This window comes from Miniopterus natalensis, chromosome 2 (genome assembly GCF_054644295.1).
Source record: "Miniopterus natalensis isolate mMinNat1 chromosome 2, mMinNat1.hap1, whole genome shotgun sequence".
Classification (NCBI taxonomy): domain Eukaryota; kingdom Metazoa; phylum Chordata; class Mammalia; order Chiroptera; family Miniopteridae; genus Miniopterus; species Miniopterus natalensis.
In genome coordinates this window covers 112602176-112621459 of record NC_142082.1, presented here as the reverse complement: position 1 = coordinate 112621459, position 19284 = coordinate 112602176, and the positions used below count along the sequence as shown (strand labels likewise).

The following is a 19284-nucleotide window of genomic DNA, read 5'->3' as shown; positions in this document are numbered from 1 at the left end:
AACTTTGGACCCCTTGGCCAACATCTCCCCATTTCCCCCTACCCTCTGGTAACCACCATTCTACTCTCTGCTTCTATGAATCTCACTATTTTAGATCTCACTTCTGAGAACTTATCCAAAGAAACAAAAATCAGAACCTTGAAGAGATACCTGTACTCCTGTGTTCCTTGCACAGCACTGCCCACAATCGTCAAGACATGGAAACAACTTCAAATGCCCACTGACAGGTGAGTGCATAAGGAAAATGCGGTATATTTACACAATGGGAGATTATGCAGCCATAAAGAGAAGGGGATCCTCACGTGTGCGACGACAAATGCTCAGTTCTGATTAAAGCCTCACCTCTCCTCCGAGTTCTCCTGCTTTACTAGGTGCTGTGCGCGCTGCTTTACAACTTGTTCGCTCAGCCCTTCAGAGGAGTGCAGCACAGCCGACTGAGGCAGCCAGGCGTAAAAGGCCACCTGGGGTGTGGGTTCCAGCTCTGCCACCGACTAGCCACGGAACCCTAGGCAAGCAGATTTCCTCAACTATAAAATGGGAAATAACAGTGGCACCAAACGTATGGGGTTGTTATGGAGATTAAATGAGTCCGTACATATACACAGAACAGGGTTATCTCCCAAGTATCAACGTCAGGACCTCTCAAAATTCAGTGTGCACAGGAGCACCTGGGATTTGTTAAAATGCAGATTCTTGGGCCCCTCAGTAGGGGTCCAAGGTCCTGAGTTTTTAACAAGCTCCCAGTCCGTAATTCACACTTTGAACTGCAAGTATCTACTCTACTTGTGGTGCTACTTTATCATGTGCTAGTTTATAAGTCTGTTCTATTCATGTGTTTATAACTTCAGTCCCTTCATTCGACAGACTATTAGCAGCAACTACATTTTAATTTCCTTTATTGCTCTTGTTGCCCATTTACTAAGGTGTAAAATGACCCTGAAGTTGTTATATACTTGACTTAGTTGCGGACAATGCTGCTAATAAGAGCTAGAGAAACAGTTAAGTTGTGTTTTGTTTTGACCGGTGTGGGTAGAGGGGAATAGTAAAAAATCAAGGGGGAAATAAATCAATATTTGGAAGATGTTAAATTTGTGGAGCTGCAGAACATCCAAGTGAAAAAAGCCAGCGCTCAGGAGAAAGGTATGAGCTTAAGTTAGAGATGTAGGAGTCGGCAAAGCTCTATGATGGGCGAGTGTGAAGAGCAGTCAGTTGTATGTACACATTTTCTCTGAACCACTCTACAAATGGTGAAAATGAGCAACTAGGAGAATGGGTGGCCGACTTCTCACATCACCCTGAGCAGTATCAAAATGTCTTGGAGTCAAGTTTCCTGAACTCCCAATTCCAGGTTCTTTGAAAGTGAGTAAGAGAACACGTGGACATTAACTTTGTAGTTAACTTCACTAGAATAAAATACTTCCTAAGCTTGAGGTCAATGCTGTCTTTCTCTGACTTCGCTACTTAGCCACACGATGACAGGACATGTAAAAGGACAGCTCAGAATCGCTCCAAAGCAATGCAATTTCAAGGAACAGTTCCCCTATTAGATACACACAATGAAATCTAGATTAACCAGGGGTCACCGAGCCAAACTTGCTTTACTTTCTACTCATGAAGAACACACATAAAAAAGCACTCTCGAAGGAAAGCAGTTCAGCTAACCCACACTTGCTGTGATCTCTATTACCTTCTAAATGTACAATTCTCACAGTACAATAGTAATTCTGAGTAACTAAAAAGCACAGCTGTGTACACAATACTTTAGGTAAGTAGGGAATTATTTTAATATTATAAAGAATTCAATTTAAACAAAAGAGAAGTAACCTTAACTACCATTCTTGACAATCCAAGCCTTACTGTTTAACAATTCCTTTAATATTTACTGAGACCTACAATACAAATCAAAATTATAACTCCTAAAATTATTTAAATTAAGAAAAATTCAATAATCCTTGTGTCAAAATTTTTTTTTAGAGTAAATTCATGATATACAAGGTTAGGTCTAAAACATGAGACTATTTTAGTCACTACCTGACATATCTTACCTTCTACAACAGATTGCCCAGTTCTGAAATTTATATTCATTATCATGTATACTAACAAAGAATTGTAATGGTAAAAGAAAAGATACTATGCAACAAGAAATTCTAGGTTGTTTTCCAAAGTTGGGTATTTGCACATCAAATTTTCTCTAAGACCCACTTGTGTAACGTTTCATTTATCTGGAATGGAGGTTGGCAAACATTTTCTGTAAAAAACCAGAGGGTAAATATAGTTTTTGTGAGCCATATGGTCTCTGATGCAACTACTTGACTCTGCCAGTGTACTGCAAAAACTACCCCAGACGATATTTAAATGAGCACAACTCTGTTCCAATAAAAATTTATTTTCAAAACAGGCCACAGGCCACATTTGGCCCCCAGGCTACAGTTTATCAACCCTTCACCTAGCAGACCAAATTTCCTCTCAATTTCTCCTTTCCAGGAGTTTAACTATTGATTCAGCCAAGGAATTTACTAATTGTGAACACTGACATTAGAATGATATACTTTAGAAAGAAAGATAAACTATAAATGTTTTCTTTAGAGATCTTTAGGAGTAAACCTCTGATTAATAACTGAGGGGGAAAAGATCTCTCCAGAGATGTTTCAAGTGTAGGATATGACAAAGTGAAAATGGACCATTATTTTTTCCATTCAGCAAAGCAAAGGTTCCAAGGAACAGTCAAAGAAGTCTGATGTCCACAGACATTTCTAAGACTATTCTATATTAGGGCAGGAACACAGTGAGGAAACTGAACCTTTCCTTACATATATTAACACTAATAAGTAATTCTATGTATTGGCTGGTACTCTGTACAACCACCTAACACAAAGCTTCCCCAGCAAGGTTAAAAGAAATTCATGGTGACAGCAATATAATGGCCGCAACGGTTAGTGTACAATGATAACATCATGAACAAGAATATACACCAGCCCTCAACACTTCCATATGTTCCAAGAACACAGAACACAGAATAAAGAAATAAACATCTCAAACCTTGATGAAGCAATAACTCCAAACCTGCCCTCGTCACCCTGAAGTACACCTTTATCACCGGGCCACACGGGCCCAGCAACTCAGAGTCCTCACTCATATTTGTGCATCAGAAAAGAGCCTGGTAAAGAGGCAGGTATAGGTCAGTACGTCTTAAAATAAAGTTGGTGACTGATCTGATATTTAACATAAGGCCTGGAACACAATTATACAGAAAAATATAGTAAATATTGTATACCTAAAGTCATGTGACACCCCTCCATATAAAAAGTCAATAATTTAAAATTTTGTTGAAATAAAGGTACACGCCACCCTGGCATGTAAACTTGTCAGAAAAGTTTAACATGAAGCTACTCTTGAGGAAACAAAGAAATTCAGAATGTTGTACACTTTATAAGACAACTGGCCTGGATTCTTCAAAAAAGTCAATGTCCTGAAAAATAAAGGTAGAAAAAATAGACCTAGATGAAAGGAGACTAGAGATGATTCTTTCTTGAATCCTGGGCTCAATAAAAGTTATAAAAGACATTTAGGGGGTAACTGGAGAAATCTGAATATGGACTGTATACTAGATAAAATGGTATTACTGTTAAATTTCTTGATGTGGTAATACAGTATGATTATGCAGGAGACTTATTTTTAGGAGGTACATGCTGAAGAATTCAGAGATGAAATGTCATCGTATCTTGCCACTTTCAAATGGCTCAAGTATATATTAATATATAGATAAATAAAGCAGATGCCATGAAATATTAAGAAGTGGTAAATCCAGATAAAAAGTATTATTCATGTATTAATCTTTCAACTTGTCTTTTTGTTGGAAATTTTTCAAATTTCAAATTTTGAGTGCAGGGAAGTCTTTCAGGATCAAAGTCTCATTTTGGATGCTTCTTACAGGATATAAACAGATCCTTACCATTCATTCCAGCTCCATAAATCCTTACATTTTATTAATCTTTTAGTACCAAGCTATGTCACTGAGGCCTGCTTTCCCCAACTGAGTGAATTCTATCAGGAATCAGCTCAGGAGTCATTTCCTTCAGGTAATTTTCCCTGGCTTCCCAGGGTATGTTAAGGACCCTATTATAATATTTCTGTGTTCTATTTCCATGTAGTAATTCCCAAGTACTTGTTTGTTTTCCTTACTAGACTGCAATGTCTCAAGGTTCTAGTACAGCCCTGGCATATGGTAGGCTTTTTACACGTGGAACACTTAACGGTAGATGAAGAGATGAGTTGTAATCAGTTCTCAAGAGCCAGAAATAATGTGAAATCCACAGATACAGGGAGGGAGGGATGCAACTGACATTAGCTATTGTCCTAGGCATAAGGCCGGGCCATTACACATACCATTTCTTTCAGGTAGGTAGTATCAGGGCTAGGTGTGTTTTTATTTATTTATTTATTTTTTTAAATAGGTTATTGAACCCTGGCGGGTATATCTCAGTGGTTAGAGCACTGGCCCTCGCAATGAAAGATTGTGGGTTCGATTCTCAGTCAAGTGTACGAAGCTGGGATGCAGGTCCGATCCCTGGCTCCAGTCCAGGCTAGTGGGGGAGGCAATCAATTGGTGTGTCTCTCTCACATCGATGTCTCTCTCTTTCCCCCATTCTCCCCTCTACTCTCTCTCACACGCAAAAATCAATGGAAAAAATATCCTCGGGTGAGAACACACACACACATTCATATATATACACATATACATGAATAGTTTATTGATTTTTAGAGAGAGGGGAAGGGAGAAGAGAGAAACATACTCGTGAGAGTGCAACATCGACTGGCTGCCTCCTGCACACCCCCTACTGGGATGAAATCAGCACCCTTTCGGTGCATGGGATGACGCCCACCCAACTGAGCCACATGGGCCAGGGCTCAGGGTATTTTTTAAAATATTTTTTTTTATTGTTTTTTAGAAGAGAGGAAGGGAGAGGGAGAAGGGATAGAGAAATAGAAACAGCAATAGAAGAGAAACATGGATGGGCTGGCTTCTGTACGCCCCCTACTGGGGATGAAGCCCGCAAACCTGTCTCGTGCCCTGACTGGGACGGGAATGGGAGACCTCTTGGTGCATGGGGCGGCGCGCAACCACTGAGCCACACCGGCCGGCCTCAGGGGTAGTTTTTAAAAGAAAGATTCCTATCTGTCCACATATGTCAATGTAATGCCCTGGCTAACATCACTGGGTCAGTCTGTCCTGAGAGCCCCTGTCTGCTCTTTGCTCTACATCACACTGCCTCTGCTCATTAGCCATGAACAAGTCATTTAAGCTCCAAGTCAGTTCTCAAAGTAAAATGGGGAACAGTTCCTGTTCTGCCTGTTTTACAACCCTGTCAAGATTAACAAATGAAAATTACTTAAGCAAACAGTGAACAAAAAGGCACTGAATAAAGAGTCCTCTGTGAAACATCATTGTTTTCTCCCTCAACTATCCTCTCTTCAGCTTCCCAAGGTTCCTTCAGTCCTTAACTGGCTAAAGGCCAAATAGTAAAGACAGGTCTCTCCCCAAAAGAAGATTAACCTCGGGTATCTCAGCTGACTTTGGGGGTGGGTGGACGTATATCTTTAGTGCCTCCAACATACTGAGAATCCACCACAAAATCAAGACTCTATCACAGTAAGGATAGTACAGGTTATAAAGCTTTTGGGCAGTTTGCCATTTACTAAAAACCTGTAAGGAAATTTGTTATTCTAGTCAGTTAATGGAAAGCATGACATGAAATGGCTCAATAATTAATCAATAATACAGTTTCCCTACTTCTTTGGAAAACTTAAAATAACAGATTATTTCTTATCTAGTACACAATTTTAAATTAAATTGATTATACAAATGAAAAACACACCCATAAATACCATGGAGCTCTGAAGCTTATACAAACACACACACACCCCAAAAGAAAAAAAAAAGTCCAAAACAAGGCCACAATGTCTATCTAGGCTAAGAAGGCAAACAACTGGCTGTATATTGAGAACTTTCCTTCTAACTTACTTTCCAGCCTCAACAAGGTGAAAGTCAAAATGCTCAATTCATTTTTAGCTTTAAAAACACAATCAGATCACTTTAAAATAACATGCTTCTGGGCACCATGCAATACGAACATGTTTAAAGGCATATACTCAAAAATTTATAGTAGTTTCACAAATTCTAAGCTACAATTTTATTCCCCATATTAAAGACAAGCTCACAGATTTCATATCTAATCTTTGGTTGCAATTGTTCCACCTGTTATCTAGCCCTCTAAGAAATAAAACAACAACAATGACAACACTTTGAGGTCTCAATCCACTTTACGAAAAGAAAGCTTTATGAAAAGCCTGAACAATGAATTTAAACATTAAGGAGAAAATGAGAAACGTTAGGTGTGTGAAGTAGGAAATGTTAATTTCATGCACTTAGGAACACACACTCACACCCCACAGTAGTAGAAGCAGTAGAAGAGGAAAACACTACATGTGTAGGGGTAGAAATATTTGTTACATCATGATGCTGGCTGGCGATGGAGGGTTGCCGCCTTAGAGCCCCCTGAATGGTACTTCCACTCTGGAAAGCATTCACTACATCCATCTGCAAGGAATCAGAGATTGTGACAGCTTGCTCAGCAAGAGAGAGAGAGAACAAGAGAAAGGACCATTCCATCTATCAACATACAAAAAGTAAAGAAAAAAGGCACTTTTTACAGAGCAGATAAATAGGCAAGAGTAGTATTTTGTGATGAAGGGGGGGGGAAGCTAGGAAAAAAGAAGCTTAGGGGCATATAGACACATTCTTTCATGATCAGTTAAAACTTTCACTCATTCCAGGTACCACAATTACTTTTCAAAAGAAATAAGTTTTGTGGGTTGGGAAGGCTAGGAAGGAAGTTAAGGAGAGTGCTCACACCTCCTCCCCAGGTCCAAAAGCCCTTGGCTGGCTCCCATTCCCATCCCCTCTCCTACCTCTCTCCAGGCCCATACCTGCGTCTGGATTCTGTTCAGACCTCTAAACCACAAGATCTGGCCACGCCGCAACTCCCTTTCGGCGTGATCGATCTCTTCCACGTCCTCTGCTAACTCTTCCTCAGGTATTTCTTCCTTTTGTGTTCCATGACCAGCTTCTTTTAGGAATTTTAAACGGCTAGTTGGAATTGTTGAAATAAGCTACAACACAGGGGAAAGAACTTGAAATAAATCCTATCAAGTACAATTAAACTGATCAGCTTTACTACAAAGGGTATGAAAAGGTGCGAGTGTAACCAACTAACTTCACCAAGAAGCAATGAGATCCTGTCCCTCAGACGCTTTCTTTCTAAAGACAAAAAATATTCTTCTTGGCTGCACAAAAGACTTAAGTTTGAAGAGTAAAAAAGTTTTCTCGAATGGAAATAACCTGATTACATTTTTTGCACTTTAGGACATTCATGACAGTAAATTTTAAAACCATACTACGACATATATACATTTACTTGAACTCATATTAGTTATATTTATTTCAAATAAAATAAAATGGCAGGTAGTCTTACTGGATGTAAGACAAATTTGTATTTCATCAGTGCTGTAAGAATTCAATGAGAAAAAAACATACCCAAATTCCAAAAATCTTCAAGGTTAAACTAAAAATAGTGTTCTGTAAACTAATAGTTTTTGCTTATTAAATGTATTTAGTTTTATAAAAGCAACTACTTAAAAAATTGGGTTAACACGGATTGATAATGACACCAAACAGAAACAGATGCCCCAGAAAACAAAGGATACAAAACCACAAACAAATGCTTATGAACTTATAGATGTTAACAGCCATTCCTCAAGGAAGATGGGCTTATCAGGGGGGAAAAAGCCTGTGGTCAGAATCAGAACTGCTTAGAGAACTCCTAGTCCAACCACCTCACTTCACAGAGGTGACACAGGCTCAGAGACCCGAGAAGAGGAGAAGAGACTTGCTCATGGAGTGACTAAGACCCTAGGTCCCCTGACCACCCGAATCAGTGCTTTCTACCATCGCACACTTAAATTCAATAGACAGTGTCAACCAGAGACGGTAACTGATGCCGGTTGGGTATGTATGCTATACTGAATTTCCTCTTCCTAAATCAGCCAGATTTGGGGGGAGATTGTGGGGTCCTGTTCTCCCCATGAGAGAACATTATAAAATAATTAGAATGGTAGTCAAAAAGAAAGGTGGACCAAATATGGATCATGCTTAAAAGAAAATCTCTATTAATCAGGTGTTCAAAATGAGTAAGAGAAACCTCAGAACTTAGAAACACAATGTAAAAAAACAGAGAGATAAAAGATTAACTTCAAGAAAAACCTGGATGTTTGGTTTTGATTGACTTGCAGAAGAACAATAAATTAGTTCACACAAGTTACACACCTTAACATTATGTTAACCTTCGTTTATGAAAACGTTAGTATAGATTATTTATCGGTTAGTTTTATAGTAATGGTAATGGGCTTAAAATGAACAACATACACACCATTATCACTTATCTTTTAAAAATAATGACATGCACCTGCAAGTCAGCTGCCTACAATAAAAATGGGGTATATCTCATTTTCAGGCACTGTATTTTATGTATATATGCTGTTAGAGCCATTCGATCCAAATAATCTAAAATGTCATTTTATGGCCTGTTTTTCCCAATACCATTATTTTTACGGAAACATTCTCTATGCAAACTGAAATTCAAGATTTTTCCTATGCTACATTCTGGATTACATTACACGAAAAATGATATAATCTAAGGCACATAATGTTTTATATTTTTGTAAAAGTATTCTAAACATGCAAAAACAGGCCATAGAGCAAAAGATACAGATATTAGAATCCTAACCAGTTATAAATGCATAATTAAAGCACCATTGTAAAACTTGCTCTAAAAAACAAGTTAAAAAAATATGTAAGAAATTTAAAGTGTTTTATTATATAGGCATAATCATAATAAACAGCAAGAGACATATTAAAGCAAATATTACATTTTAAAAAACCATATCCCTAAATGCCCTTTTTGCCCTAAAATGGTAACTACTTAGAATCAAGTAGAGAACTGCTTTAAGAAAATACACACTAGAAATTTCTTTTAAAAATCATTTAAGGTTTAAACAAAAGATGATTATGTTTTTACCTGGCCCCAGAGTAACGTTCCCATTCCTAGGAATACTGACCATAGCCACTGTTCTACCGAAAGTTCTGAACAACTGAAAGGCTTTCCACCAAATTGCACAATTATTATCTGGAGGAATAATCAAGAGTAAGTTTATTTAAATCTTTTACATTTTACAATTCATATACTTCAAAAAATTACCCAAATTTATGTCCTCTAAATTTTAAGCTAAACATCCATTATTCTGATGGTGATCTGTATAATATTCACAGCTGAAAATAAGACAAATGAAATAAAGTAAAATCCCTCTGTCCAAAAATATAAATGCAGGTATTATTTCATGTTTAAATTATGCTTACTAGAAATTAAAAAAAAAAAAAAAAGACAGTTCCCATGATCAAGGAGATAACCTCATACTGTTTCCGACCACACTTTCAGTAGCACTGGCGTGTTCATAAGGCATTGAAGAATGACACCTTACATTAACTGTTTTAAGTATATCAACCTTTGTCGGGAACTAAGTTACCAGAATTGCTTGATACAGAGATAGTTAAATTTTTGTAATCCCCATATTTTAATAACAGATCACATAAACCTCAATTCTGTAGCAAGAAAAAGCTAAAACTTGAGCATGTCATGAACGATTTTTGTAAAATCTAAATAAAACACTTTCAGAAACTACATAGCAAGTAAGCAATATTTCTCCTAAAATTTATAGAAATGCAAAGCTAACAGAAATAGTTTTTACAGAAATAAGTAAGTCAAGGGTTTTGGTTTTGGTATCTACAGTATACAAGGTATAGGTTGAATAAACTTAAAAAAAAGCTCACTTTTTAATTTGAAATTTTATCCTGTTTACTGACTTCCTAGTGTGATCATGTATCATTCATTTACCTGTTTTGATTTCAGATCCTACTACACAATCATTTTTACAGAAGTGTACCACAGAATACAAGATGATATAAAAACATAGCTATAATACAGTTATATAAAATCACCACGTGCACAGTGATCATTAGTTTTGTTTTTAGACTGACTTCTATAATAATGGGAACATTTTCAGTCCTTCAATTCGTTCCCAACCCCACTCCTCATACCCCATTCTCCACTCTCTTCTGCCTCGTTTTGACAATATTACAAAATGAAAAACTGACATGTCCAACTCAGAATGCAGCCATTCAGAATCATATGGAATCTAAAACATTCATTTCAAAACCTTTTATTATTTTAGCATATAAACTCAACTGTAGAAACACACCTGCTATTACTTGCTAGAAGCAATTAAGCAAGCCTAGAAGGTAAACTGTAAAAGTTACCTTGAACAGCGTCAGAATGGTAACAGTTTTGAAATGATGCAGAATGAAACGATCAGAATCTGAGTGATTGTGAGGTAGCCACAATCACAGAACCCAGAGGGCAATTAAAGTAGTATTAGCTTAACATCTTCTTCTCACATGTAGAATTTCAGGACAGGGCAGTTTTTTGCTCGAGTTATGATATTTAGAACTCTTTTTAAATATCATCAAAGCAATACACAGAAGCCCCACACATGGCAGTCACGTAATTTCTGGAATAAGCCACCTGTTCACCTACAATCTCCCACATAATAATCAGATTTGAAACTATCTTTTCCAATTACCCACCTGTACCACAAAAGTGCCTAAAACAATTGAGCAGAAGATGATATTATTAAAGATTCCTTCAAACACATTTCTTTCACCATGAATTTTCCGGGCATTTATTTCGTTGAAAAGTTGCATCAGCACAAATGTATTAAAAACAATAGTGTAATGTTCCGAAGGAGGAGCATGCAGAGGAGCGTTTCTTCCACTATCAATATCAAAAAACTTTTCTCCTGAAAGAATGAAAAATTATTATTTTGTAATGATCATATAAAGTCACTTAACATTTTCAAGGAGGTATGCAGTAATAAAACCTAGCCAGACTTTCATTTGATCCCAAATGACAGCACAGAACGAGTTGGAAGGGACCTGGGATTATCTGGTTTTCTCTTGTTTTAGAGATGAGCAAACTGAGGGCCCCATAACTATTGTGACATACTCTAGATCACCTGTCTAAATTAGCGGCACAGCCAGGACAAGCAATCAGGGCTCTTTTTACTTCCCCGTACTAGCTCTCATACTGCCTTCCAAAATTTACTAAGCATCCACTGATAAGGAGGAGAAATTAAAGGTAAATGAGAAGTCAAAGAGAATGACGTATGTTCTTGAAAACTTTGTAACATTCAACGATCATCTGAAATATTAGCTTGGAATAGAATCAACTGAAGCTTTATCAGGCACTGAATTCTTACCAGCAAACAAGAGCGTAAAGACTACTACAAGTTGATAGAATGCATGACCCAAAATGTTCTTCATCATCGTGCGTGAGATGAGAGGTTTATTTCTACCATAAGGTTTCCGAAGCAGGAGGGACTCCGTCGGGGGCTCGGTTGCCAGAGCCAGGGAGGCGAGCGTGTCCATGATGAGGTTAACCCACAGCATCTGCACAGCCTTAAGCGGCGAGTCCTAGAAAAGACACGTTTCTTAATATACACATTCACAACTATTCAGGGACTCAGTAATTCTCAGGAAGCCTTTTGCATTTAAAAACTTAAAGAATAGAACTGGATTGCACTTTTATATTAATTAACCTAAAATATTAAGCTTTAGCTTATTTAATTATTTAAGTGCTTTTACAAGGCACATTACACACATATTTGCTTTAAAATAAGCAAGTTTTAATGAACAAACTGTCCACCTACTTGAGTAATACAGGCGCCTGTGAAAGCAACAATCACTGCTACGACATTAACAGTGAGCTGGAACTGAAGGAATTTTGAGATGCTGTCATAGACATTTCGTCCCCACATAACTGCTTTAACAATGCTTGTAAAGTTGTCATCTGTGAGAATGATATCAGACGCTTCTTTAGCCACATCAGTTCCAGCGATGCCCTATTAAAAAATTATGTAAATTAGACTAAAGATTTAAAATATATAACTTTTAAATATTCAGAAGGGTAATATTCAATTGATCAACAAAAAACTCACCATTATACTTAATAATTATTGACTTAAATTTATTGTAACCCATCAGTAGATGAGTGGAAAAAAAAGCTGTGGGACACTTACACCATGGAATACTATGCAGCTGTAAAGAAGAAGGGTCTCGTACTGTTTAGGACAGTATGGATGGACCTGGAGAATATTATGCTAAGCGAAATAAGCCAGGCAGCGAAAGACAAACATCACATGTTCTCACTTATATGTGGAATCTAAGGAACTTAAGAAAATGATGAACAGAACTGATTCAATGACACAGAAGCATGGATCAGACTGACGAATCTCAGAGGGATGAAGGGGGGCAGGTGAGTGGAGGGGGAGAGAGTAACCAAAGAATTTATATGCATATATGCACAGCCCAAGGACATGGACAATGGTGTAGAGAGGGACTGGGGAGAAGGGTAGGCAGGGTGGAATGGATCACTGGGGAGAAAAAGGGACATCTGTAATATTTTGAACAAAAACCAAAAAAAATATTGTAAGAGTAGGTAATATAGTTATTCTAAGATATCTCTCAGAAATTCTATCTTAAGAGAAGTCAAAAATAAAAAAAAAGGGGTTGAAAATAAAGTTTAAATTGGGTTAAAAAAAAGAGGAATGGACAGAGGGATTACCCCACTTCCTTCCAAAAGTCACACAAAAAGATATATTAAAAAAATAAAAACTCACAAAGACTAAGTTAGTGGAAAGAAGATACTGCAAGAAAATCTTAAGAGGCTGAAAAGCAGATAGCCAAAATTAAGTAACATTAGCAGACCCCCAGAAAACAGAATCCCAAGCCAACAGTAGGGGAAGCAGAGACATAGCCTTTTTTTTGCACCACAGACCTCTCCTGTATAAGCTCAGGACCTGGCAGCACCAGGGACAACTGGCAGCAGGGGTGAAGGAGTGAAAAAAATAAGAGGATTTCTCGAAAGTCTATGGAAGACACTGAAGAAGTACTTAGAAGGTCCAAACTAAGAACAACAGTGTCCGTCAACAGCAGAATGGAATGGGTTAATGTCACGATTAATTAAAAAAGAGTGAACTATACTAGCTACAACAACACAGATGAACCTCGCAAGCATAATAATAAATAAAGGAAGCTGGACTCAAATGATTCCTATGCACAAAGTTCAAAAACAGACTAAAGTAATCTTCAGAATACTGGTTATCTTTGCAGAGAGGCAGGGCAGTAACTAGAAGTGAGTGTGATTGAGGTGCCTGCCTGGGGTATAGGTAATATTCTATTTCTTGCCCTGCATAGACCAGGTCTGTTCCGTGTGATAATCCAGCAGTTGTGTACTTACGACTCAGGTACTTTTCTGTATGTGTGCTATATGTTAGTAACAAAGTGAAAAGAAAGCTAGATACTTAAAGCCCCTTCTCACATTCACGCAACCAGGCAATCCGCCACTCCCTCTGACACGGCAAAAGACTGCCTGCTAATTTCCTAGAGGGAGTATGACAGAGAATGTCTGGACTGAAGGGTACTAGGCACTGTTGAGTACAGGGTGCGACACTGAAAAAAAGGGGAACGTGGCTGGTGTGGCTCAGTTGGTTGAGCGTAATCCCGTGCACCAGGAGGTCAGAGGTATGATTCTGGTCAGGGCACTTCACTGGATTGCAGGCTCGATCCCTAGTACAGAGTAAGCAAGAGGCAGTGGACAGATATTTGTCTCTTTCCCTCTAGCTTCTTCTCTCTGAAATCTATAAAAACGTATTTAAAAAGGGGGGGGGAGCCCTCGCCGGTTTGGGTCAGTGGTTAGAGCATCGGTCCTTGGACTGAAGGGTTGCAGGTTCGATTCCAGCCAAGGGCATGTACCTCGGTTGCAGGCTTGATCCCCAGCCCCGGTTGGGGTGAGTGTGGGAGGCAACCAATCGATGTTTCTCTCTCTCCCTTCCACTCTCTCTGAAAAGCAATGGAAAAAAATACCCTTGGATGAGAATTTTAAAAAAAAAGGGGATGGGGGGAGTGTTCAGAGTAACTCTGTTTAATGAATGTTAAGACTATCTTCTTTCCTTCTCTACCTGTTTCCCAGGATACCAGTATTCAGGATTGCTCTCTAGGTAGCAGATTTAAAGATTCTTTTCTGGGAAATCTGATCATCTTAAGAGAAAGACCTAAAAATACTGCAATTCAAGGTACCCTAAGAAGTGAAATGGCTAAGCCATACACCTTTACAGAGAAGCTCCTGGTTGCCAAATCCCACCTATAGGCCCAAGACTTTCCAGCTTTTCAACTTTACTAGCAAACAGGACATCTTAGGAAAGTACTAACATGAAAGACAGAGACTAAACCAAAAGGAAAGTGGAGATAGACTCTGCAGAAACAAAAGCTCATTAAAAAAAAAAATCAAATCTTTAGAAAGGTAAAAGGCACATCAGTGAAATAAGAACAGGATGTTAAAACAAGAACAAAAACTCAGAGATCTAAAACAACGCTTGGAAATTAAGTATGACTCACATAAATGAAAAAACAAGTTGAGGAAATAGCCCTGGAAATAAGGCAGGACAACAAAGGTATGGTAAACAGGAAAAAGACCAGATAATACGTCCAAGAAGTCCAAAATCAGGGGGAATATTCCACAAAGAAGAAACTGTGTAGAGGAAACAGGAGTATAAGTGCCAGATGTCAAGAAGAATTTGATGATGCATTATTATTAAGTACAAAGAAAAACTAAGCAAAAATAAAATGAAGAAAGAGAATGAAAAAGATAATTTACAGGAAATACAAAAAGTTGTGCAAAGAAATAAAAATAACTATATTGATCGATCCAAAATAGTAATATAACTCTGACGGCAGAATAACAGGGCAGGTAGTGTGCATGGATGAGCACTGGGGTGGACGTAGTGTGTGTGCCTGTGTATGTATACACGTGAAAGTGCTAATCCTTCTGTTCCCTAATAAAAAGTCAATAGCAAATGCCTTTTATTAAAAAGTAAATAAAATGCATTATAATCATGTCATTGAGATATATGGAGGTAAACAGTTAAAGTAGCTGGTTTTCTTTAGTCAAAAAATGAGCTAGAAGAAATGATATGTGGAAGGGGACCTAGGTACTAAGTCTTACAGAACTATCTGACTTTTTAAATGCTAGGCATATATTGTTTTAGGAAACACAAAAGCACAGTTCAAATCAAGCTTTACTACTTGAAATATTCAATGAAGGAACAATTTCAATTTAAAATTTTAGTCTCTAGCTCGAATATGAGTATTTTACTTTTAATGTGCAACATATTGAACACATCTAAGCCCAAGAAGTGTCCATGCCTCTAATCACTCTCCTGTCTTTTACAAATGCAAATCTCATCACTCCTTTGTTCAAAATCCTTCAAGATTTCCAGTTATTAAAATAGTCATGGGGATGTAAATGGCAGCATAGGGAATAGTCAATAACACTGTAATGACTAGGTACAAGTTAGATGGGTACGAGACTTACCAGGGGAATCACTTTGTAAAGGTCTAGTCACTATGTTGTACACCTGAAACTAATATTGTATGTCAACTATAATTGAAAAATAAACTAAGAAAAACTAGTTCCACAATCAAAAATTTGGGGAAACTTTTCATTAAAAAAGACAAAAAAGGTAAATAGCTTTTTTATGAGCTTCTCCAAGCTGTATGCTAACATGCAATGTGTCTCCAAACTAATTTTACTCCATCAGATGTCAGCTTGGAAAGAAAACATTCCAGGCCTTTATCAGGTGGGGTCCCCAGTTAATCCTGTTCATATCCCATTATCCCATCATCAAACCCTCTTCTGTGTATGTTAAAACTAGAGTCATAAGCTGTATAAAAATGTTTTGGTTAATGAACGAATATATGACTGTGGTCCCCTAAAATTATAACGGAGCTGAAAAAATTTCTATTGCCTAGTGACACTGCAGCGGTTATAACGTCATATGCACACATCACTCACATGCTGGTTGTGATGCTGCTGCAAACGAACCTGTGGGGCCAGTTGCTTAGAAGTGCAGCACATGCAGTTACGTACCATACAGAATACTTGATGATAATAAATGACTATTTACTGGTTTATGTACTTACTACTCCAGATTTTTTATCATTATTTTAGAGTGTACTGTTTCTACTTATAAAAACAAGTTTGCTACAAAACTGTATGTCACGTTACTCCAGCAGCAGCCTCATACATCTGGTGTTTATGACGTCTCTCGACTACATCATTTTTTCTTGTCCTTGATTTACTCTCATGTTGTTTTGTACAGTAACATGCTGTATGGGCTCGGAGCTTAGGAGCAACAGGTAATGCCACAGAGCCTAGGTGTGCAGCAAGCTACACCACCTCGGTTTGTGGAAGTGCACCCCACGATGTTGGCACAAGGACAGAATGGCCAAACGACGCATTCTCAGACCGCATCCGTCTTCAAGGGGCGCGTGACCGAGCTGTAATTCACTGAGGGTCTCCTCACTGTCCTTTTCTACATGCTCTTCTCCCTCCCTCAGCTCAAATGGCACCTCTTTCAGAGAACCTTTCCCAGTCTTACTGCCAGAATTGAGGACGTCTTCCTCGAGGCACTCAGTGTGCTGTGTTTACTCCTTCACTGGCTGCCACTATGCTGACTACTTCGTGTGCTGAACCTTCAGAAGGCAGCAACGACTCACCGCTAATGTTTCTGGACCGGAATACTGAAAACAGCTTCTTAATATTTGGAAAATAAATAAATGGATCCTTTATTAATCCAAATTTAAAAAGACAACATTTTAACTACCTTTGGGGAAATCTTACTATTACCATAGATGTATCTGGTCATAGAAATACAGCACTGCATTTAGTCTTTTACATCAGAAATATCTGTATACATCATTAACTGGATTTTGGTAAGAAAAATATATACAGTAGCACCCCCCCCCCCCGCTTATCCACGGGGGATCTGTTCCAAACCCCCACTGGAAGCCTGAAACTTTGGATAGTACCAACCTCTGTACATACTATGTTTTTTCTATACATACATACATACCTATAATAAAGTTTAATTTATAAATTAGACACAGTAAGAGATTAACAATAACTAATAAAATAGAACAATTATAGCAATATACTATAATAGAAGTCATATCAATGTGGTCTCCCTCTCTCAAAATATCTTCTTGTACTATATTAACCCTTCTTCTTGTGATGCTATGAGCTGACAGAATGCCTACACGATGAGATCAAATGATGTGTGTGATGTCAGCATACAATGTTTTCTCCTTATTGTGTCAGGAACTTCCACATTCTCACTTAAAGGAGCAATTTACGGCTTCTCTTCGGCATATCCTAGTTGCCAGCATCACTACTCTTGCACTTTGGAGCCATTACTAAGTAAAATAAGGGTGAATTGAACACAAGCACTGTGATACCAGGACAGTGGATCTGACAACCCAGACAGCTACTAAGTGACTGACGGGCTGGTAGCACATACAGGGTGGAGACACTGGAAAAAAAGGATGATTCATGTCCTGGGCAGGACAGAACAGACAGGTGCAAGATTTTAACACCCAGAAAATCGCACAATTAAAACTTATGAATTGTTTATTTCGGGAATTTTCCTTTTAAAATTTCAGGTCTGAGGTTGACCATGGGTAACTGAAACTAAGGAAAACAAAATTACAAACAAGGGTGCACTACTGTATAATAATAAAAATAATGCAATCATATTTTGATTGTACTGTGGAGGCTTGCTATCTAAAGGAATTCAAAGGGGAATAGTTAAATAGGGGAAAATGCCAGACTTTTTTGCAAGCCAATAATGTACTCACATTAGAGTCCTTTCAGAAAATTTTTTTTATCATCGTAAAGTTTATTTTAAGGTTAAATTTGACAACTATATACAGTGTGTATATGCATAGTGTGTGTATGTATGTATGTATACATATATGTACATATATATAGCTATACGTATATCTAAATATATATAGAGAGAATAGGTAGATAGGGTTCTAAAATGCTATTTCTACCTGAAAAATAAGAGACAAGTTTAGAAAGGACCAATCAATAACAATTTCTTGTTGGCATCTAATAAAAGCCTAAGATATATAATTTTGTCTTTCAGTTTTAAAATATGAAATTGAAGAACTGAACAAATACACAATCAAAGTTAAATTCAAGCTTGAGCAAAAGTGCTTTCAAATCCCACCACTAAGCAATTATTCTTTCTCTGTATTTTAAAAATAAATTTAGACCTTTTTGTTGTGCTACCTTTTTGGAAAAAAAAGGTTGACACAATGGGCATGAAATTTTCAGGGCTTAAAAAAATCAAACAAAGCAGCAGTTGTACTGTGTTTTTGTTTATATCACTAAATCCACCTGTATTATTTTAAAGCTCTTAGTATCTGCCTTAAATACTTAAGTCCTGGGAAGAAAATTAAAAAAAAATTTTTTAAATGCATTGTACATAAATGCCTTCCTGGTCAGCTGGCCAGGTGAATCCTGCTCAGTTCTCAAGAGCAGCAGTGAGTGATCCTACATCCCTAAAGTGAATGATCCTGTTTGCCTACAGCCAATAAGCCTGTTGGAACAGCACTTAAGTAAATATTTAAATATTCCTTATGCCTTCAGCTACTTTTCACAGTTCTTCTGAAGTTCATACCAATGTCCTATCCACCACAGTAAGTTTGAGATGGGTAGGGTAGGGTAGGGATCTTTGGGTTCACATCCAATGGCTGAGAGCACTTTATCCATATACCTTCCTTTTTCCACCTTGCTCACTCCTGTTGGAAGACTGCCACCATGGGGGTAGTTCTGCTAAAACCCTATTCTAGCCTCAAAATACCAGGACAAATTATGCAAATAAACACTGGTACACATAAATATCCTCTTATCTGAAACCTTTGGGGCCAGACCGTGTTTCAGAATTCAGCCTCTTGTATTTTAAAAAGATAATGAGGCACAAAACTTCTATCGCAAATTCCCCCAGAGGGTGTCAGCACCCCACAAAACACATTAATAGCTCTACAACGGCTATGAATGTTCATATTAAGTTGGACAAATAACATTCTCACATCAGGTCAGGAAAGTTTTGCAGTCAAATCAGTCTGCTATAAATTTGGAAAAGAAATTTCAGTTTTCAATTTTTTTTGGATTTTAGAATTATTATGAAGCTGTATTATCCAAAAATAAAATA

At 37.7% G+C, this 19284-nt stretch overlaps 1 protein-coding gene across 2 annotated transcripts in view; it reads right to left on the bottom strand.

The window, feature by feature from the left end:
* The window catches only part of ATP2B1 (ATPase plasma membrane Ca2+ transporting 1), a 117128-nt gene that overhangs the window by 4802 nt on the left and 93042 nt on the right, over nucleotides 1-19284 (bottom strand). The window contains exons 16-21 of one of the 2 annotated variants that reach the window (XM_087814500.1): nucleotides 11878-12069; nucleotides 11428-11641; nucleotides 10757-10968; nucleotides 9135-9242; nucleotides 6988-7170; nucleotides 6512-6598 (exon numbers count right to left, since the gene is read on the bottom strand). In XM_087814500.1, coding sequence (XP_087670626.1) covers nucleotides 6512-6598; nucleotides 6988-7170; nucleotides 9135-9242; nucleotides 10757-10968; nucleotides 11428-11641; nucleotides 11878-12069 — 996 coding nt within the window. The remainder of the gene's footprint in view (nucleotides 1-6511; nucleotides 6599-6987; nucleotides 7171-9134; nucleotides 9243-10756; nucleotides 10969-11427; nucleotides 11642-11877; nucleotides 12070-19284) is intronic. The other variant, XM_087814501.1, reaches the window with a different exon arrangement.